The sequence below is a fragment of the Nyctereutes procyonoides genome, unplaced genomic scaffold, assembly GCF_905146905.1.
Source record: "Nyctereutes procyonoides isolate TBG_1078 unplaced genomic scaffold, NYPRO_anot_genome, whole genome shotgun sequence".
NCBI classification, from domain to species: Eukaryota; Metazoa; Chordata; class Mammalia; order Carnivora; family Canidae; genus Nyctereutes; species Nyctereutes procyonoides.
In genome coordinates, this window is record NW_026575033.1 from 8,462,803 (window position 1) to 8,485,397 (window position 22,595).

General features: G+C 42.3%; 1 protein-coding gene across 1 annotated transcript in view; it reads right to left on the reverse strand.

Annotated features, from left to right (window-relative positions):
- The window catches only part of FLT3 (fms related receptor tyrosine kinase 3), a 75,417-nt gene that overhangs the window by 10,338 nt on the left and 42,484 nt on the right, over positions 1-22,595 (reverse strand). The window contains exons 10-20 of the mRNA XM_055317367.1: positions 15,812-15,915; positions 14,993-15,101; positions 14,535-14,713; positions 13,565-13,671; positions 13,346-13,478; positions 13,152-13,256; positions 9,279-9,389; positions 8,251-8,404; positions 6,297-6,379; positions 4,820-4,947; positions 1,272-1,394 (exon numbers count right to left, since the gene is read on the reverse strand). Coding sequence (XP_055173342.1) covers positions 1,272-1,394; positions 4,820-4,947; positions 6,297-6,379; positions 8,251-8,404; positions 9,279-9,389; positions 13,152-13,256; positions 13,346-13,478; positions 13,565-13,671; positions 14,535-14,713; positions 14,993-15,101; positions 15,812-15,915 — 1,336 coding nt within the window. The remainder of the gene's footprint in view (positions 1-1,271; positions 1,395-4,819; positions 4,948-6,296; positions 6,380-8,250; positions 8,405-9,278; positions 9,390-13,151; positions 13,257-13,345; positions 13,479-13,564; positions 13,672-14,534; positions 14,714-14,992; positions 15,102-15,811; positions 15,916-22,595) is intronic.

Here is a 22,595-nt window from a genome sequence, read left to right on the forward strand (position 1 = left end):
TGTAGGATTCTTACAAGCTGTACTCTTTCCACTACACAATTTTATCATCTAGTTAGTATTGCCAATAGTTCTTTTTTTAAAGTTTTTTTTTTTTTTTTTAATTCATGAGAGACAGAGAGGCAGAGACATAGGCAGAGGGAGAAGCAGGCTCCCTGCAAGAAGCCCGATGCAGGACTTGATCCCAGGACTCTGGGATCATGACCTGAGCCAAAGGCAGACGCTCAACCACTAAGCCATCCAGGTCTCCCTCCAATAGTTCTTAAATAACACATCTATCCCCCCCCCCAAAACAAAAAACAAAAAACCCACATCTGTCCCTAGTTGTTTTTTTTGTTTTTAACAAGTGGTCATGTTTTAGGTCTCCCTGTGTGATAGTAATAAGATGCTGAATATTCATCAGTGAATATTTAATTTAAATATTGTGCCTTTTAAAAATTTACATTTCATCTTTAATTTATATGTTGTACTTTATTTTTTTATATGTTGTACTTTTTTTAAAATTTTTATTTATTTATGATAGTCAGAGAGAGAGAGAGGCAGAGACACAGGCAGAGGGAGAAGCAGGCTCCATGCACCGGGAGCCCGACGTGGGATTTGATCCCGGGTCTCCAGGATGGCACCCTGGGCCAAAGGCAGGAGCCAAACCGCTGCGCCACCCAGGGATCCCTGTATGTTGTACTTTTAAAAAATGCTTTATTATAGCTACTGCCAAATTCCCATAATTGGAAATATGACCCCGGTTGCTTTATAGCTATGGGAACTGAAGTAAGTTCAAGTTAGGAGATTTTTTAAGTGTGGATTGGACTCCAAGATCCCTAATTCATCTATTCTGACTAGCCCAAGGACAGATGCGATGCTATTTTGCTCAGCTTTTATTATAACTGGAATATTCCCTGAAGCTACAGAAAAGCCTTTTTTTTAAAAGATTTATTTATTCATTTATGATAGACATAGAGAGAGAGAGAGAGAGAGAGAGAGAGAGGCAGAGACACAGGAGGAGGGAGAAGCAGGCTCCATGCCGGGAGCCTGATGCAGGACTCGATCCTGGGAATGTAGTATCGCGCCCTGGGCCAAAGGCAGGCGCCAAACTGCCGAACCACCCAGGGATCCCCCAGAAAAGGCTTTAAAACATAAGAAAGCAGACTGCAGTGAGGAAGGTTTTGGATGCTGCCATAAATCAAACATGTACTACAGCGGTTGTGGATGTCTACCATAACAATGACAAAACACACAATAATAGTAAAAAAATATGTGCAAAATAGTGGCCTTACATTGCCCCTGATAACATAGTTGGAGTCACTCATAATATCTCGAGCCAATCCAAAATCACAGATCTTCACCACTTTCCCATGGGTCACGAGCACATTCCTGGCTGCCAGGTCTCTGTGAACACACTATAAAGAAGGAAATTGGAGTGTTATTTACTGTGATGTAGGTTATCAGAGAGTGCAATCTTGCTTCCAGTTTCAGGTTCAGTAGGAATTCCAGGTGATAGGAAAGCATGGTTCATCAAGGTGTCTTATCTTTACTGGGCCACCACCAGCAGTCATCATGCATGACATGTGGCATACACAGTGAACACAGATGGCCCAATTCTTTACCTGCTGTGGATGTGGTCACTTATGTTGCTCATGGAACATTCCCAGAGGTCAAGAGGATGGGTTCTTAGAAAGGAGATCAAGCCTGGCTGGGTGTCGTGTCTTGCTATAAATAGCACAATACCAGGACCCAGGGTTGACCTCCCAAAGGGATTTTCAGAGGCTGTCTTCCAGCACTCTTACTGCGGGGTAGAGAAAATAATCTCTTTTTTGATGGGAGAATAGCTTTGGCAATGAAAATACTATCAAAATATATATATATTTGGAAAAAATGAAAAATAATTTAGGAAGATGGACTAAAATAGAATTAGGAGCCCTTGGGTAGACAGATGACATGACATTAATCTGAATGGTAAGAGAATAAACTCTAAGAAGGAAGATATTCAAAGGCACAGAGCACTAGTAGCAAAGGTCCAAAGAGCTCTCTTCAATCTTGGAAAAACTAAAAGCAAAAACCCAACAGACTAAAATCCATCTAGCTCTCCTTCCTCCTTCTCCAGTTCTCTGAGAGTGATGTCCGCTACCTGTAGACCATTTATTCTTCACCCACTTTACTACCAGGCCTGCACCCAGCCTTCCTCCTCCCGGATGCCTGCCCAGCTGCTTGGGTTAAGCCCTGCAGTGAACCACACTGCACCGATCCAGTTGAGATATGATTTGACCTCCTGGCAGCACCTGGTACTGTTGGGCCAGTTCCTCTTCCTTCAGGTCCCTCCTTCTTTGAATTCAGCACGTCGCCGGCCTCTGTTTTCTTCCAACTGCCTGGTGGAACCTGCTTCCTGCTGCCGCTCCAGGCCGGCCTGCTCTCATTCCCCAGGGCTGCGCCCTCTCATTCCACCCCTGAGCCATTGTATCCAATAGAGACATGCGACTGCCATCACTAAACCTCTATTTCCAACCCAGACATCTCTCTTGAGCTTCAGCCTGGAATATCCAAGTAACTGCTGGACCAGGCCCTACTCTGTCTGTTGCCCAAGGAGCCACATGCCATACATTTCACTGTGACCTTTCTCAACAGACTTCCTCATGATTTCATGTTCCCTGATCTATCCCCTGTTCCGGGCTGGTTTTCCTTTTTCCCAGAAATCTCCTCTAACCCAAGCACAAGCTCCTTCCGCAAGCCTTTTCTGCACCCTCTGCTGCCCCGCACTGCTGTCCCCATTTCTGATATGCCCATGTCTCCCCTGGGTTCCCAGAATTACTGGAACACAAGTATTTCCCATATTACAGTGTCATCTTTGACTTGCGTGTCTGCTCTTTGTCCCCTGTCAGTGATAAGCTCTGACTCTATCTCAGCACCTAGCAGAGTGCTCGGCACTAGTTAGTGCCTGGGTAACGCTAGATGGACTCACAGAACCTACGGAGGAAGCGAGGAGCTACCAGAGAAGTAGGGAGAAAAGAGAAACAGGAGACAGTGATGTCATGATGTAGAGAACAGGGTGTAAAGGGAAAACAGGTGTAAGGGTCTCAGAAACTGGGTATTCCTCAAAAAAAAAATCTTATTACAATAAGCGCAGATGGGGGGGGGGGAAGCAGCGCCCCTTGACCTCTGGTTGTGAGTCATTTGTGTATTTATTTTAAAGACAGGCAGCAAACCAGGCCAGATGATGGAGGTCAAGGCCCTCCAAGGTCTATAAAGACACAGGAGGGCAGCCCAGGTGGCTCAGCAGTTTAGCGCCACTTTCAGCCCAGGGCCAGATCCTGGAGAACCAGGATGGAGTCCCACGTCGAGCTCTCTGCATGGAGCCTGCTTCTCCCTCTGCCTGTGTCTGTGTCTCTGCCTCTGTGTGTGTGTGTGTGTATGTCTCTCATGAATAAATAAATAAAATCTTAAAAAAAAAAAAAAAGACACACGAGCACTACCATAGCCGAGCAGGTGAACTATACATAAACCAACCATAGATACTTAAGAGGAATCTGACAGCAGGCAGGGAAGATGAAGAGAATGTGCCTCTGAGAAGAGGGGTGGGAAAATATCATGAGACAGAAATTTGTTTTTTAACTACTGAGCAAAGAGGCCCACATTTGGAAAAAGAAACGCAAAGAAGGTAACTTGCACTTTCAAGATCCACAAGGGGAAAAGACCCTTGAGATTCTAACTGGAGTTGTGTTAAATACACAGATTAACTTGGACAGAATTGGCTTTCCTAATAATCCCTGAATCTCTCCTATGTGAACATGGTAAAGCGCATTTATTCAGGCCTCTCTTTTGCCATTGAATAACATTTCGTGCGGATCTGGCATATTTCTTGTGTTTATCTCAAGATGCTTCACAGCTTTGGTTGCTATTGTAACTATCATTTTTTTCTATTCTTCAAATCTATTGATTTATTTCGTGTCAATCTTTTTCAAACTGAGACATACCTGACCTATGACAATATATTAAAGAAATTAATTTTTTTAAAGAAAAAAATACAAGTGAAATTATTCTCTCCAAATTCAGGGAGAATGAGCAGAGAGGAGGCAAAGGGAGGGACATGAAGGAAAGAGGGGGGAAAGAGAAGCAAAGATTCAAAGGGGAAAGTAGAGGGAAGAGTTTGGGAAGTACACAGAAGGTAACAGAACGTTAAGACAGTGAGGATGGAAAGCAGCCCGAGGAATGCCTTACATCTGGTCACAGGCAGCAGACCCTTGAAATGTCTGAGAACAGGGCTGAAAGGCCATTATAGGAAGAACACAAAATTGAGGTAGAAGCCATAGTTCGAGGAAGGTTCCACGGCCTCATGGCCCCATGGATCTGGGCTTGGCAGCGGAGGGCCAGCAAGTGCACAAGGATCCTGCTAGCTCAGCGCACAACCCCACAGAAGAGGCAATGGCCTCACTTGCAGGAGGCTGGTGGCTGGCCTGGAGTGCAGAGCACAGTGTGTTTGAGCCTCTGTTTACCTAGGGTCACAGCCTGAACAACCCGAACTGACTGGCTAAGGAATGGCTGACACTGTCCCCTAGTTCTAACTTCCTGTCAGGGGACTTTGGACCACCTGGGAGGGCTGTGAAAACCAGTATCTAATAAGAGATCTCAGGCCTTCACACCATAATTCATCCAGAGCTGGTGTGATGAACATTCTAGGTCGCTCCAACAGTGAAAGGGGGGTGGCCAGAGGGAAGGGAGAGGAGGGGTGATGGACTTTAAGGGATACCAGTTAAAATAAGAAAAAAGGAAAGCACATCTCATTTCCAAAATTATCTTGTCGCTGTTAGTTTCTCCTTCAAAAGGGGCTTACCGACTTAAATTCCAGAAATTCCATTCCTTTGGCAACTTGATATGCGAAGCAAAGAAGGTCTTCAAATGTCAGCACATTTAGGTCCTCCTCTTCCTCCAGCCTTTTTTGGTTTTCATATTCTATTTCATCTGTAAAACAAAACTGGCCTTCATGTTTGCCCAACGTCTAAGAAGTTGCCCTATAACATCTGCATGGGGAGGTTATTAAAGTCACAGTGGAGCTCCCATTGCATTTTCCCAGTAGCACTGGGGCTAACCCATTCATGCTAAACTTGTGGGGCCTATGAAGGGTCAGCTAGAGAGATTCCTCTTGGTTAGAATGATAAACTCTTCAGTTGCTTTGGTGACAGACAGCCTCCTGATCAGTCAGGAGTTTTCAGATGCTCTTCATTTGTTCGAGGTAGCTTTGAAACGTTGGAAAGAATTAACACTAAGCTACCACATTTCATGAGCTGTATTAGGCACTTTCTGTTCTTCCATTTAATCCTTCTAATGCGGGATCCCTGGGTGGCGCAGCGGTTTGGCACCTGCCTTTGGCCCAGGGCACGATCCTGGAGACCCGGGATCGAATCCCACATCGGGCTCCCGGTGCATGGAGCCTGCTTCTCCCTCTGCCTGTGTTTCTGCCTCTCTCTCTCCCTGTGTGTGACTATCATAAATAAATAAAAAAATTAGGGATCCCTGGGTGGCGCAGCGGTTTGGCGCCTGCCTTTGGCCCAGGGTGCGATCCTGGAGACCCCGGATCGAATCCCACGTCAGGCTTCCGGTGCATGGAGCCTGCTTCTCCCTCTGCCTGTGTCTCTGTCTCTCTCTCTCTCTCTCTGTATGACTATCGTTAAAAAAAAAAAATAAAAAAAAATCCTTCTAATGCTACATGACGAGAGTACCATTAGACCCATTTTACAGATGACAAAATTGTGACTCAGGTGGTTACATAAATTGTTCAAAGTCTTCCAGCCAGAAAGTGAAGAAACCCAAGGTTAACCCAACTCCTGTCTGATCCCAGAACTCCTCATTTTCCCACTTATCAGTAATTGGTGGCTCTAATTAATTTATGATTTTAGAAAGAATCACGTAGGACGCCTGGGTGGCTCAGTGGTTGAGCGTCAGCTTTTGGCTCAAGGCATGATCCTGGGGCCAGGATGGAGTCCCACATCAGGCTCCCTGCATGGAGCCTGCTTCTCCCTCTGCCTGTGTCTCTGCCTCTCTCTCTCTCATAAATAAATAAATAAATAAATAACCACCTGACCAAATAAAATAGTCCTCAGTGTTCAATAGTTGCACCCTGACATCAAATGCACAGTATCTAAAGTGTTGGCTTTTCACTACCTTTAAGGCAAGTATGCATTAATAAACCTACATTTGCATTAGCAAAAAAAAAAACATTCTTTGCATTTACACAGTTTTAAAAAAACAGCTAACAGAATTCCTCTATCTGTTTCTATTTTAAGGTGCTACTCATTAGGATAAAATATTACCTTCAGATTGAAATGAATTCCCATTGAGCCCTGAGATGTGATCCAAGTCCTGTTGTATCTGAACTTCTCTTGAACCAGGCATACTATTAAAAAAATTATTTTGTTATTTATGTTCATCTTCTAAGTAGACATTTTATTTAAAAAATACAATTCATCAAAGAAATGAATTCCAGTTATAAATGGGCTTTTAAATTAAAAGCAAGGCATCTACTGGTCCATTTTTGTGTGTGTGGACATTAAAGACATGTGGCATTGAGTTTGCCAAGTCTAATGAGAAGAGGAGTGATCCCCATTATCTGTACAGGGTCCCACACTTCAAACAGGACCTCAATCAGTCCTTGCCACAACTTGACAAGCTATAAAACACTTGGTGAGATAAATGTGATTCACTGAAATCACGAAGCTAACAAAAAGTACAATGAGGACTCAGACTTCTTGTTTCTAAAAGCCTACTTTCCCTACAAAAGGGCCTGTAATACAGATCTTCTCTAAAGACCTGTGTTTTACCATCATTCTTTTCTCAAGTTGGTCTTTGTAAATAAAGCGCATTTCCTTTCCGGTGAAACTAATAAATAGTAACAACGAAACTCTCTTTTATGGTGTATGACATAAAATTCTTCACTGAGGAGTTCTGTGTGCATTATATACAGACAATTATTCCATTTATTCCAGCATACAAATTCAGCTCAATTTACAATATCCATATCTTTGGAAAATGGCTTTATGCTTGCAGATCACAGATATTCCTAAATTGCTTCAGTGTATATAATACCCTGGTGACTAGAAGAAATCAAAGACCCTGTTGACCAGCATTGGTTGTTACTAACTAACCACGGAGTGCTGCTCACACTACCTGACTCACTAAGAGCCTCTATCCTAGAATACAGTTGACATTGCAGAATTTTCTGTTTTAGAATATGAATAGAGAAACGAGCATGAAAGACAGGATGGTTGAGATACGTATGAATCGGGAAAAGGCAACCACATAGGAATGGCCATGGGGATCTCCAAGGGGCCTCCCAGCTTTCAGATGCTAGGTCTCTATCTTAGGCCTTAGAAGGCCAAAGCACTGAAACCTACACGCTAGAAAAAACAAGGCTGGAATCTCAAATGCACCCTCCAAAAGTCCCTCAGTAAAGACAAAAGTCTCTAAAAACCTGCCTTTAGGATAAAGAATAAGGGAGAGCCTTTCATATGTGTGGAGGGAGATAGAAACACACTATAGATTGAGGAATTAATTATTCTATCAAGAATGCCTGTGAATTCACTTCGAGAAAGGTGTCATACGTTGTTCAAGTAATTAGCAAGAAATTTCCATGGATGAGGAGGATGACAAGCATCCCGCCAAACTGCTGCAGCCCTCATTTATACATGCTAAAACAAAATATCCCAACAGGACCAAGAATCACTCAGGCTCCCTACGGATGCAGAATATACAACCCAGAGCAGAGAGACAAATGTCACCACTACTTAATTTTATCTCCATCACATTCTGTCAATTGAGCCATTTTAATTTTTGAAAATCCAATTTATGAGGTCAGAGCTCTTTTGCACCGCACTCCCAAGACTTGAACTATTCTCTATGAACATGTCAAGGACTTTGGAAAAAGTGTTCATTCTTTCTACCAGTTCCTATGGGTTATCCAGGAGAGCTGAAAGACTCAAAGACACACTCTTCCCAAAACCGAGTATGCGTCCAGAGTGTGATTCAGGCACAGGTGGATGGAGACAGCTACAGCCCCTGTATCATAGGAAGGTGAAAATCTCATTGTTCCAAATCAGCAGAGAAACCAACAGGAGCAAAGATAATTGACCTTTCTAGATCCTAGAGCTCAGAGACCATACAATGCTGGATTATGACCTTCAGAGACAGGCCAGTGCAGGGTGTTTAACCATCATACTGGGTCTGTGTTCTATAATGTTTAATTGTGAAACCTTGGCCCAATTCTCTTACCTGGAATTTGGATGTGATTGGAAAGTGGGGTAAAAACTGAAATTGTGTTCCTTGAAAATTTCCGTCCATGTCCTGTGAAACTTTTCTCTTTTATTTCTTAAATAGTTGAGAAGATCACCATAGCAACAATATTCAAAAATCAAGTAAATTGGTCCTGAAACAGAGTTTTCATTATAGGTATACAAATTCCAAATAATTCTTTCAGATGTCTGTGTGACAGACCGCATAATCTATGAGAGCCTACTTCTCTCCTGATTTTGGGAGAGTACAACTTTTTCTGAGTACAACTCAATTTCAGCTTTTGGCTCTAAGTCTTTTGGAAAGCAGAGTCTTCTGCCTTCCATGTGGGCCCTTGTGGTACCTGCTGCCTCAGCAATAATCACCGGCCACTTGGATTCTCCAGTTTGCAACTGGGAATAATATGCCAGCTGCATTGTGTGCACTTGGCAAATATATGCTAATCTGTTGCTTGAGGGAGGTAGGAGATATAGGTCATGAGTATCTTCTTAGTTCCATTTGTTCTTGTTCTCTACTTTTTTGTCCCAGTCCCAGAAGGAGTGACCCTCCTCCAGCACACCTTTCCCATGTTTCTGGGCAGAAGTGAATCAGAGCACATGTTCCATTGAATACTGGGAAAATGGAGTTTGACATCTCGCCTTCGCTGTGCCTTATTTGAAGCAGCCCAAACCAGGCAGCCACCAAGCTCTGCGGCCATTCTCCCCACTGCATTTGGGCCAATTTGACAGCTGAGGGAGAAGCGTCATCTGGACAGGTAGATGAGATACCACAAAGTGTACCTGCGGTACTGTTGTCTTTAAGTAGGTTAGAGTTATGTGGCACATCCCAGTACAGAGATGACACTCTGATGACTATACTGACCCACCTGATTGCAGAGTGCTGGATGTCTACCTCTGCTCAGGTTTGAGGGCCTGTTCTATCACTGAGGAGAGGAAAAACTGAGAACAAATGTCCTCTTTGTCTTCAGGTAAAATATTTTTGATGAGATGTTTTTAATACGAATTGATTACCTGACAGCGTGCATGCCCCCAGTAGATTCACGATATTCTCGTGGTTTCCCAGGTGAGTCATCATTTTGAGTTCAGACATGAGAGCCTCTCTTTCAGAACTGTCTGCCTTTTCTGTCAGTGGAAGCGCATAAAAAAGCAAAATAGATATTTTAGATACTTTAATAAAACTTTCTTCAGTGCAGAGGAGATTTGCATGAAAATTTAAAAATGCATAAAATAATACATGAATTTTGAATAATAATATCTTGAATTTAAGACATAATTTTCAAGATCACAGTATAAAAGTTGAGTCCAATAATGTGCCTTTCTACTGAACGTTCCCCTATGTATCAAAATAAGAATCTTTATAGTTGACCCTCAGAAAACAAACTAACACAGATTTTCCTCCACAATGGAAGTTAATAAATTTACTGAAGGGAGAAACATAACTTTTTTTTTGACTCTTGGATTTGTTGGGCACAGAGAGACAAGATAAGAGTGTCAGCAAGATTGGTTCCAGCTTGTGGTCCTCAGGTCTAAAACCTTAAATTTGTCAATGGATCCAATGGTGAGAAGGTCAAAGAGACCAATTCCCATTAACCAAGTTCTCAAGAGATTCATTAGTTGATCATGAGAAACATAACTGCCAAATAGTCTAGAATGTATCTGTTGGCCAATGCATTCTCTCCCTGAAGATAAGTTCAGATAGCTTGGCAAATTGTATTCACAATCTTGCTTAGACGCATAGCATGAGGGTATTTTTTTTAAGATTTATTTATTAATTCATGAGAGACACACACACACACAGAGAGAGAAAGACAGGCAGGGGGAGAAGCAGGCTCCTCACAAGGAACCCGATGCAGGACCTGATCCCGGATCCTGGGATCACACTCTGAGCCGAAGGCAGATGCTCAACCACTGAGCCACCCAGGCATCCCAGCATGAGGGTAGTTATTGATAAACTCGAAGGTCTCATGTCACTGAGGCTGAGGTGCCCAAGTGATTCAAGAGTCCCTGCCCAGGAGGGTGCTATAACCCTAAAGGTAAGGGCAGGGTCTTTGGGTTTCCCTCTCCAGGTACCAGGCACCTACTCCTCTTTTAATGTATTTATTTCTTATAGACACAGTAACTTTTCTTTACATTCAGTGAAGATTTGATTGAATATTTCCAAATACCATTATTTTGTTTTGGAAGACATCCTCGCCTTTATGCTAGCTTTTCCAGGTCACTGATGCCATTGATTTTGATTTAGTGAGGGTATCCTTGGGGGTATCTTTACTCCAACATTTTGGCATGGGAGTGAGATTCTTCATGTGAGCGCTATGACTCACTAGTAGGAGTCATGTCTTCTGCTGTTTCATGTTTTATAGGGATCCGTGCTTTCCAAATGTCCATGTCTTGTTCCTCACAACCAAAATATTATATTTTACGGTGTGCTTAACTTTTCCAAAGCACTTTCATCACCTGACTTTCAGATTCTTTTTATTCATTCTTACCCATTAATTCACTCATTCATTCACTGAACAAATATTTATTGAATGCCTACAGTATGTGAGGCAATGTGCCAAGCAATGGGGGAATGAATTATAGACAAGACACATCCCCTGTCTTCCTGGAATTTAGAGTCTCCTGGAAAAGGAAAACAAGGAAATAAACAATTACAACATAGTGTAATACACACAAAGTGGCAAATGAATGTTGGGATGCCGTGGGGTCACACAAGAGGGACACCTAACCTAGCGGTGGAAAGGTGTGGAAGGGGACACCAAAATACCTGTGCTGAGACCTGAGGAAAAATAAGAGTTAAACAGTGGGAAGGGAGAGAGAATATTCCATACTGAAGTAATAGATTGGGCAAAGATCAAAATACAAGAAAACACAAGACCGATACAACCCTTGCTCTCATGAGGCTTACAGGCTAACATGGAAGATGAGACACTAATGGGATAATTAAGAAAATAGGTCATTACAACTGTAATGAACTGCATAGGAAAGAAGACTATGGAGAGATAACGGAGCATACAGCAAGGAAGTTGATGTCCTTTGTGGTGTGAGAGAAGGCTTCCCTGAGGAAGTGATATTTCTGCTGAGATCTAAAGGAGGAGTGAGAGAGAAGCATATGAAAGGGGAAGGGTGAGCAGAGGGATCATCCTGTACAAAGGCCCAGGGGTGGGATGCAGCCCTGTGCTCTGGAGGAACTGAAAGAAGGTCAGTGTTCTGCTATGCTGAGTGTGGGGTAGGGAGGTGGGCAGCCAGATCGCACAGAACTGTGCAGACTACTTCGGGAGTTATCAAAAGCATCTGGAAATTAAGTAGGAAAATGATCTGCTTTGCATTTCATAACTGTCACTTGGGCTTTAATATCAAGAATCCAAAAAGAGGGACGCCTGGGTGGCTCACTGGTTGAGCATCTGCCTCTGTCTCAGGTTGTGATCTAGGGGTCCCAGGATCTAGCTCTCCACAGGGAGCCTGCTTCTCCCTCTGCCTGTGTCTCTGACTCTCTCTGTGTCTCTCATGAATAAATACATAAAATCTTAAAAAAAAATTCTAAAAGGAGGTTCAGGGTTCCTATAGGGTGCCTAAAGAGTCCCTGTCTGGAAGGTTACTGCAGTTGTTCAGGAGAGATAGATTCGGACTAGGGTGGTGTAATAGAGAGAAGGAGAGGATGGATTCAAGGAACACCAAGCAGGAAACCTGATAGGGATGGCTTGTAGGGTGCTAGAATGAAGATGGTTTCAAGGATGAGTCCTAGGTCCTGGTCTGCCCAACTCTGGGGAATGTAGCTAGTCACCGGTACTCATAACCAATCACAGAGAGGGAGCCTTGATGGAGGGCCAGGGTTGGAGGAGTTCAGTCTGAAGTAGAGAAACTTTTGAGACACCCAAGCATTTGGACATAACTGGAGGCTCAAAAGGGAGATGCAATTGTGAGAACCTTTTGTACATGGGATGAAGTCATGGGTGTCGTTGACATAGCCTGTGGCGAGCGTGTGGAGTGAAAGGGAGGGTGGTTGAGGAGCAAGCCTTCAGGAACCCCACATAAAAAGCTGGGCCCAGGAGGCCACAAAGGACCATGAAGCAGGCAGAGAGGGAGGAGAAAAAAACAAAGGAATATGATGACAAGGAAACCAGAGGGAGAGAGTGCTTAAAGGAGAGAACAGCTAGTTGTGCCAATTTATGCTGAAAATTCAAGTAACATATAGGCTGAAAGATGCTCATTAGACTTAGTTTGTTGGAGGTCGCTGATCACCTCAGCAAAAGCCAACTGGGGTGCTCTTGCTGAGTGAGTGGTGCTCAGGGGAGGGACAACAGTGGAGAGCAGGTGGGAGGGCATGAAGCCACTAGTGGGAAGTGAGAATACAGAGGGCTTCAATTTGTTTTTCTACCCAGAGTCTGTGTCAAAATGTGAGAAACAACATCTGCCTGGAGTAACAGTATTCCCTTATATTGAAGCCGAAAGTACTCAACAAAGCCTGAAGAAGAATAGGTGGAGTTTGGCATTCATGACTTGTATTTTATATTCACAACTTTGGGCAGCCCTGGTGGCCCAGTGGTTTAGCGCCGCCTTCAGCCCAAGGCGTGATACTGGAGACCCGGGATCGGGTCCCGCGTCCTGCATCGGTCTCCCTCCCTGGAGCCTGCTTCTCCCTCTGCCTCTGTTTCTGCTTCTCTCTGTGTGTGTGTCTCTTATGATAAATAAATAAAATCTTAAAAAAATAAAAAATATATTCACGACTTGGTTGACCCTAACCCCACCTCAGGCCTCTTTCCGCCTGCCTTGAAGCATGGCAAGCAATAAGCATAAGAATGATGGAAACAAATAGACAAAGAGGAGGCGGGAGACCATGCCTCCCACTTTGTGCATCTTTGTGGACACCATCCCACTTTACTGTACCTTTCAGCATTTTGACTGCCACCTGGATGGAGACTCCTGTTTTACTAATTCCATAAGCTGTTGCATTCATCACTTTTCCAAAAGCACCTGATCCTAGTACCTTGCCTGCAAGATAAATGGTGAGTGAGTGTACCTTAGAGATTTCCCAACAGAAAGGAAATACTCTAGAAACATTGGGACCATTCGAGTCTTACCAAATTCTAAATTTTCTCTGGGAAACTCCCATTTGAGATCATATTCATATTCTCTGAAATCAATGTAGAAGTACTCATTATCCAAAGAGCCCGTCACCTGTACCATCTGCAGCTGGCTTTCATACCTAAATTGCTTCAGAAGTGAAATAATGGGTCCATTAGCAACAGGCAGTCCCTCAGAAATGGGAAATGGGGATGAATTTTTACTTTTGCTTTTACCTTTTTGTACTTGTGACAAATGAGCATGGTTAGAATTGCAATGAAGGGAAGACAGAGCCCAACTGTTGCATAGAACGAGACGTTGTCTTGGATGAAAGGGAAGGGCCCTGCAAAGGGAAGAGTGTCACCGAGCAATGAATCTGTGTTCCTGGTTGATGGAGTAGAATCTCAGTATAATCTCCCACCTCCTATTTGAGAAATCATCCTTTGCAGTCCTTACAAGCACCTACTCATCTCCCCATGGAAAATCAGGCAATTTTCATATAAAAGACAAGTTCCCTTCCTAAGAATATTTTGAATGATTTTGACCCCATTTAAAAAAAGAAAATCACTGGCTAGGGTTATACCAATTACATCTAGTTAAACCCACAGGATATATAAATTAAAAAAAAAAAAGGTTGTGCTCTCCCATTGAAGGTATCGTATGACTGGGAAGTTAGTTTTGGGGATGCAGTGATTCCAAACACCAAACTTGGTGGGCAGGTTTCAGACTTGTTTAAGTTGGGAGGGATCTAAAAAACAAACCAGAAAAATAAAATAAAATAAAATAAAATAAAATAAAATAAAATAAAATAAAATAATTAAAAAAAACAGAAATTATAGAACCGCAGGCTTAAAGGCACAGAAGGAGATTAACCTAAAGGGAAAATGGTAGAGACCCCAAATTACTAAATCAGTTTCTCTTGCATTGGATCTTTTGGTAAATCCTTCCTATTCTGGGGGTTTATGGTTCTACTTCCATCACTGTAACTCCTGAGTCATACTAATGGAAGTAGAAGTCACTCTGGTCTTGAATTACAAAATGGCATATGTTCAGTGGGGATTCTTGCTTGACTCAAAAAGCCTTCTTGGTTCACACACTGAACCTCTATGCACTTGTAAAATTCCCCAAATAAAAACCAACGACAGGAAAAGCCTTCTAGTGGGGAATTCCTGAAAGTGGCACATTACAATAGCAACTGCTGTATACCTGGTGAGTTTAAAAGGATTGTTTCACAAGATGTGCCAAGGGAATTGTATGCACAGCACTTCACCAGGAATCCTTTTACAGCTTCACTCATGTTAAGAGTACTGCTCGATGTCCACTGTCCAAATACTTTTCTGTTAGCCTTTTTATTCCAAATTCCTTCTGTGATTTCCTCCGTGCAGCTGAAAGGAAATGGCAGACAGAGAAGTTAGGCCAGTGGGTGGGGCTGTCATCAGATTAGAAGTGAGGGTTTGTCTAGGGAGCTCTAGAAGAGATTTCCCTGTTACAAGTTAGCAGAAGCAATCTGTGACCCTTTAGAATTATGGCTGACTCAGAGAGGTAAACACTCTAAATACTTCATCATTTCTTCTTCAGCTGTATTCATGAGAAAGAGTCAATATGTCAGAGAGAGTGTGAGTTTTATGTTCTTCCGACACAAGAGACACCGATATCCTCCTTACTTGGGAGACTTGTCTGAACATTTCTTCCAGGTCCAAGATGGTAATGGGTATCCATCAGAGGAGCAAGAAGCCTGACTTGCTGATGTGTTGGCTTGCACCTGAGGTTTCCCTGTAGAGAATGACACGTAAAATAAGTTCATGTGGTATGGTACTTTCCAGAAATGGCTTCAGGGTTTGCATCATCTAGCCTGCCCATCTACTCCAAACAGTTGTGCCTCTGTGAGGGTATCTCATATGCAGGATGACTCAAGACCTCTGGTTATTCCCTTTTTGCCCCTTGTATGGAGTTTTCTGGACAGGCAGCCCTACCACCAATTTGCAAAACACCACTTTTCCACTACCAGTCCCCTCTTGTAGAGAGCTGAGGTGTGCAACTCTATCTCCAAGAATCAAAATGATTCTCAGCTTCAGGAGAACATCTACAAAAAGTCCAAAAAAATGTACTTTCATCTTTTTATAGGCCAAATAAACAAAAAGTACTAAGACAAATGGCAGGTAATATGACTTTCTGCTGATCCTTAACATGACCTTTCAAAGTACCAAAGTCAGTGAGACACTACACCAAAGCATGTTCAGAGAGGACATGGAAGAAGTATCTTAGCTTCAAAGGATGAACACAGAAAGAGACACATAGATATCTATATAGATCTATATATAAACAAAGCTGGTAGATGTGAAGTAAAATTTCAACATACTTCAGCATATAAAAATAGCTTAGAGTATCCCTTCTAAGCCATTACTTAGCTCTTTCTGGTCATGGTTAATAGATAATTAAGGAATTATAAGATTAACACGAAATTTCTTGATAATTTAACTTACTTCTTATGTTCAGTGTGAACATTTTTGTGAATTCGGCATCATCATTTTCTGCATGGAATATATATTCTCCTGGCTGGTGTTTATGGTTGCAAAACTTAGATATGCTGTTTGAAAAAGAATGAAAGATATGCTTAGCCAGATTCTTATAGGAGATGCTGAAATGGATGTCAGCATGCATGAGGGTCTTCCTTGAGAGTCTGACTCCCTGAAGTCCAGTGGACAAAGAGTTGTCTATATGGTAGGCCCTTGCTAATCTAAGTATGGTGTGGTCCACAATCAGGTAACATCAGCATTGGTATTATCCAGGAGGTGGTTTGAAATACAAAATTTCAGCACCTGCTCCAAACCTACTGATTGAGAGTCTGCATTTTAAGATGATCTCCGTGTGATTCATATGCACGTTAAAGGTTGAGAAGCACTCAATTGGGCTGGTGTTCCTAAGAAAGACAAGGAAGTTCTTGTCCCCACTCTTCTATATATTCTGGACTAGTCTGACTTCCCAGAAATATGGAAGAAGCTCCAGAGGTACAGGAGTCCATAACCCCTCTGCTTCCTAAAAGGATGGCTCTCTGGCATTGGTCCAAGGCAGGACCTCTAACCAACCCTTGACTCTCATAGCAATTAACAGTGATGAGGGATCAAATCCACAGTGTTTCTACAGAAACCTTCAGGTGGTTTCAACAGGTTCTAGTATCTATTTGGCGTGCTCATCAACTATTCAATACATTTTGATAACGGGTAACTTGATATTGGGGATTAGCCACCATGCCTACCTGGTATATAGGATGCTGAATGTTATGGTGGGATGTTGGATAGCATAGGGGAGATAAGGGATCAAAGAGCTGTTGAATAGGCTTTTATACATTGAAGAAATAGAAAAAAAAATCCCTTATGACAGAATAAGAAAATCTCAGGCTTGTTCAGAAGATATTTAATCAGGCTACCTCCATGCAGCCTACTAACAGAAAAAATTTAAAAAATAAAAAAATCATATATTGACAGGGTAAAAGTGTAAATAGGAGAACACAGGGCATGGAAACCAGACTTAAACTAGGAGCTATGTAGAATGCAAAGATCTATAAAATTTGGATCCTGTCCTCATAGATATCATAATCAAGGTGGGTGGACAAAACCTCCATAGGCTGAATTAAACAAAAGGCCAATAGAAGATTAAAGAAGGCAGAGGCCAATATAGATGAGAAAAGTTCAGAGGTCTGCACAGCCGCGGCACTTGAGCCAGATCTTTGCAGATGAGTTGGTTTTAAGGAGAGGGCAAAAGAATGGCATCCAAGGGGGAGGCAACAGCATTCCTGAAGACATGAGACAGCAACCAGCCCGGCCACATGGAAGGGGTGGGGAAGCCCAAGTTGAGGTTGGGTGATCAGGGACTATGAAAAACAAGCCTCATTATTTGAACCTCATGGAGAAGTCAGGAACAATCTACAGATTCCTGAGCAGGAAAGGAGCACCATGAACAGTATTGTAGTTTAGACTGATGGCAAGAGGAAAAGTGTGCTGGAGAGAAGTCTGGAGGCAGTTGCAATAACACAGTAATTCATTCATTCATTCATTCACTCACTCACTCATTCATTCTACTATCAATGGTAGAATCTACTTATTGGAAGAATCGGGGATGCAACGGTGAGATACAAGAGGTAAGTTTCTGTTCTCACAGAATTTTCACTTTGGTGGTGAAGGTAGATGAGCATTTCCAGTATAGTGTGGGAAGTCCGATGAGAGCAGAAGTAAAAGTTCAGATTTGAGAATTCAGAGCACACAAAAACAAGTGTTGTCTAAGGTAAGGGAAAAGGGGAAAGGAGAGGAGAGAGCAAACCCAAGAGGCACCAGGAAAAAAGAAATAGTAGGTGCTGTGCTCGACATGGAAGTTGAAGGAGAAAACAGAATCCCTGTGGATCCCTGAGATTCAACACACACTCCTAGCAACTACCTGACAGAGCAGCTTCCAAGCTCCTGTTTATCTGACACCAGCCCTCTGTGCCCTTCGCTCCAAAGCTAAAGGGGAATTCTGACTTTGTATAGAGATGAGGGAACTTATTTCTCTGGCCTATCAAAGTGAGCATTTAAAAAAATATATATATTTTATTTATTTGGGAGAGAGAGCACAAGTTGGGGGTGGGGAGGGGCAGAGGAAGAGGGAGAAGCACGTTCCTGCCTGACTGGGGCCTCCATCCCAGGACCCTGGGATCATGACCCCAGCCAAAGGCAGATGCTTAACGGACTGAGCCTCCCAGGTGCCCCTCAAAGTGAGCATTTAACAAGTTTTTTGTTTGCCCTGGGTTTTTTGTTGGTGGTGATTTGTTTGTTTGCCCTGTTAACAAGAAGGCTGAAGAGGAAAGTGGAATTTCTTATCCTGACCTACTTCCGGACAAGGAAGTGGCTGGTGAAGTGGAAGTGATGGAAAGATGGGGGAATGCCCAATTATAACACCAGGGAGAAAAGTAAATGTAGCTACTTTAGGAAGGCAGAGTTGAAGTGGCCCAAATAGGGAAAGATACATGCTTCTAAAAGGGAAAACATTAATTCCCACTGGACAATAGTCAAAGACCCTATAAAGGAAGAAGAAAGGAGATTAAAAAAAAGGCGGGCCAGGCACCCCACCAAAAGCACCAATGAACTGGATGGATAGAAAAAGAAATTACCAATAAGTGATTATCATGCAAACCAAAGCAAAATGTTTTGTAGACTTCTTCCCTCCTAAATCTTTTGTTCTGTCATAATAAAGTATGATCTGCCCTGCGATAGATGTGAGAGCATCTGAAATGTTCTCACTCTTCCAAGTAGGAAATTGGTCACAATAAGCAGCCTGAACACAAAACCAAATATCCAGGTCATTTTAAACTGCCTGTCCCCGCCTCCCACCCCTTCTAGGACAGTTAACCCTAGCAATAGCAACAACCGTGTCCCTGAACCTCCTCTGGGAATTCCAAGGGGACTAACCAACTAGGTGACCTGGAGATTCAAAGCTTCCTCTTTCCTCTAGGGTTTTTCTCAAAATGGCCAGCCAGCATGAGACGGGAGATCAGGAAATTGGAGTTTACAGTGAAATCATATCTTGGTGGCTAGATGTATTCTCATTACAACCATGAAAAGGATTTTCTCCTCTGTACAATCAAAACGCAGGGCATTTTTATTTTCTGTTTAGTGCCTAGAGGGGAGGGGCTGAGGGAGGGCAGGCTCTTTCCAGGGGCTCAGGGAACAATTTTGCTATAAAGTGAAGAATGCTTTATTCAGAGAGCAAGGGACTATCAAAGTGAAATCAGCATGCAGAGAATAATAAAGCATGTATTGGGGAAGCTCAGAGCTTCTGAAAGTGGAGAGCAAGGAGCTGACAGGTGGCTTTACACAGCTCAGAGAGCCACCCATCAGGAAACCAGAGATTCTATCTGCCTCAGACTGCAGTTTCGGCAGGCCTGAAGTTGAATCTGATCTGTTCAAACTTCTGCCTCGAGTCAGATAGAGTCAGGAGGTGGGAGGAAGGTGTTAATCATTTCATATTACTCTATACAACACCATGCTCGTTTTTATTTTATTTCAAGGGAGCCAGCAAGCCTGGGGCAATATAACCATTAAAAACTGAATAGCAAAGCATGGCACATCTCATAAGGAGGCATACTTTATTTCTAAATGACCAAAGAAAACGCTTGCATTTTTGTTTTCTTACACACTGGGTTTGGGACTTTACACTTTTGAAATGAGTTGGTGTCCAGAGCCAGTACAGTGATATGCATAAAAATACAGGCTCTGAAGTCAACTGTTTTTGCTGGAATCTCAACTCTGTCATTGGCCAGTGGTGTGGCCTTGGGCAAATCATTTAACTTCTCTGCACCTCCTTGTCTATAAAATTAAGACTGTATATAGTATTGACCTCCTATGGTTGTGGAAGGGGAATGCTATGTTAATTTTTTTAAAAGATTTTATTTATCTATTCATGAGAGACACAGAGAAGCAGAGACACAGGCAGAGGCAGAAGCAGGCTCCCCGTCCTGATGTGGGAATCGATCCCAGGACCCTGGGATCACACCCTGAGCCAAAGGCAGATGCTCAACCGCTGAGCCACCTAGGTGTCTCTATGTTGAATTTTTATTAAGTAGTTTTGTATAAAGTGTCTGTAATAGTGCCCAGCTCATATATTGAACACAATATATGTGTTAGATTGTCACTACCATGATGCTTATTAAGCCCAGTAACCATTTTGAATATAAAGGAAATTTAGAAAATTTACTGTGGCATATACTGTGAGAAAATCACATTAAAACAAAAAGAAAGATGCAAAGAAAAAAACTAAAGCAAAAGATCATCAACAAGAGTCAATTAAAATAAAATGGTCTAAAAAGTAGAATACTATGCAGCCATTAAGATGATAAGGTAAATAAGGTAAGATGCTTAGTACAATAGAGAGATGCTCACAATATATTTTAAATAAAAAATCAGGTTACAAATAGCAAAATTAATGCCATATTTGTATAAAAACCTGTATTTATATGTTGCTATCATGTAGTTACATAGAAGGAGTTTGAAATATAACCTCTAGAAGTAGAGATATTGGTGTTTTTTCTGTTTTTTTTTTTTTTTTAAAGGCAATTTCAAAAAACAGGAGTAAAGGAGGAGTACTGACTTTGCCTTCCGTGGGCAAGTAACAGGCTGCTCCCATCTTTCATAAATTGGAATTATGGGTATTAAACAAGATAATCCATGTAACGGATATGCACAATGTCTGGCATGTGGTCAGAGTTTAAAGAAGTTTCTTTCACTCTCAATGAATGGGGTCTTTGGGAGAAAAGGAACAGCTCTACTGCCCCAAACAGAAGCAGGGAAGGGAGGCAGTGTTTTCTGGGGGCTCTCAGTACTTCACTGAACCCACAGGATTATTACCTCCATTCTGTATGTGTTCAAGGCCCATCTCCTTCCAGAAGAAAAAAAAATCATCCCAAAGAGGCTCCATACACTTCTGCAATTACATGTTATTTATTGAAATGAGAACTTGCTTTTCTGTTAGTCTGGTTTTTTTTTTCTTTTTTTTTAAGATTTTATTTATTTATTCATGAGAGAAACAGAGGCAGAGACATAAGCAGAGGAAGAAGCAGGGAGCCTGATATGGGACTTGATCCCAGGACTCCTGGATCACACGACCTGAGCCAAAGGCAGATGCTCAACCACTGAGCCACTAAGGCATCCCTGTTAGTCTATTCTTGAGCAGGACAGCATCTCACCGCCCAAAATTCACATGCCACCACACTACTGCTTCTTGCAAGTCCTCAGTTAATACCTGATGTGAGCAGAACTCAAGGCCACTAGAGTAGGAAAATGAAATACTCCAGAGGAAAGAAAAACACGGGGATTGGGGAAGCTAAGGAGAGCCTTTCAGAAAGAATCACTAAATAATTATAACATCTTAAGGTTTGGGTTTTTATTTTATATTTTTTAACCATGAAACTGGGAAAAACTAGATTTGGCATTTATAAGTAAGTCTACAGAGATAGGAAATTATGTGAACTGACATATGACTATCCTAGGACCTCTTCTCAAGATCAAGATATCAGGACTGCTAGAAAATTACAGTTGAATAAAATGTAAACACAGAAAGGCAAGCCCTCACACTTGGAGTGTAATATTTGAGGAAGTAAATAGGAGAAATGAAGCTATGAAGGTGGGGAAGCTGATGGACTTCTGGCACACACATTATGACCACACCATCGCCTTTTTTTTCACAAGGAGTGTTCCTACAGACGCCTTTCAGTTACATCTAAAAAAAAGCTCATGGCAGTCTGCTTATAAAGTCATCTGTTGCAACATGCTTAAAATACTGTACTTCACCAACAAATTTCAGTTTGGTTGAACTGTTGAATGTAAGTGGTAAAGTAAAGGACTCTCACTGTACTATTCTTTCAACTCATTAGTAAATTGGAAACTTTTTATGACAAAAAATGGAAAAGAACTCAGATTATAATTGAGTCTGCGACCTGCTATCTCAACACAGAACCTCGTGTGTAGAGCAAAAGACATTTAGGGCACTCCCTCGAAGCTACATTCAGATTTTTCATTGTCCATTTTTTGTTCAATATTTTGAGCATCTTTTTCACGAAGAAGGAACCTCCATCTTTTCTCTGTGTTGTGTGTTAAGTGGCGCATATGGTGATGCATGATATCTGGTGTATTATCATTATCATCAACAAACACCGTGGCCCTTCAAGAACTTTGTATTATTTTTTTAAGATTTTATTTATTTATTCATGAGAGACACAGGGAGAGAGAGGCAGAGACACAGGCAGAGGGAGAAGCAGGCTCCATGCAGGGAGCCCGACGTGGGACTCGATCCCGGGTCTCCAGGATCACGCCCTGGGCTGAAGGCAGCGCTAAACCGCTGAGCCACCTGGGCTGCCCAAGAACTTTTTAAATAAAATAAACTCTGAGTGTTGGGTGTTGTGGTGAGTGTCGTGTGTGTGATCCTTGCAGTGCAAAGAGGAGGCCATTGATTCATTCTGGCCCAGGCTATGCATCACCACTTCCAGGGGTCATGACGAATTCTTTCATTTATTAAACATACGTTGCCTCAACAAGATATTGTATAAAGATAGAGAAGTGACAGAGCACTCCTCCTATGGAGCAGTGTCTAAACTCACTGGTGAGATTCAATACACAAAGAGGGGAACTATATTACTGGACAATTATGAATGAGAGAGGCACAGAACACTCTAAGAATCGGGATCTGTCTTGATTTACTCATTTGGCTACCTCTACAGGATAACTACTTGGGGTCAGGGGT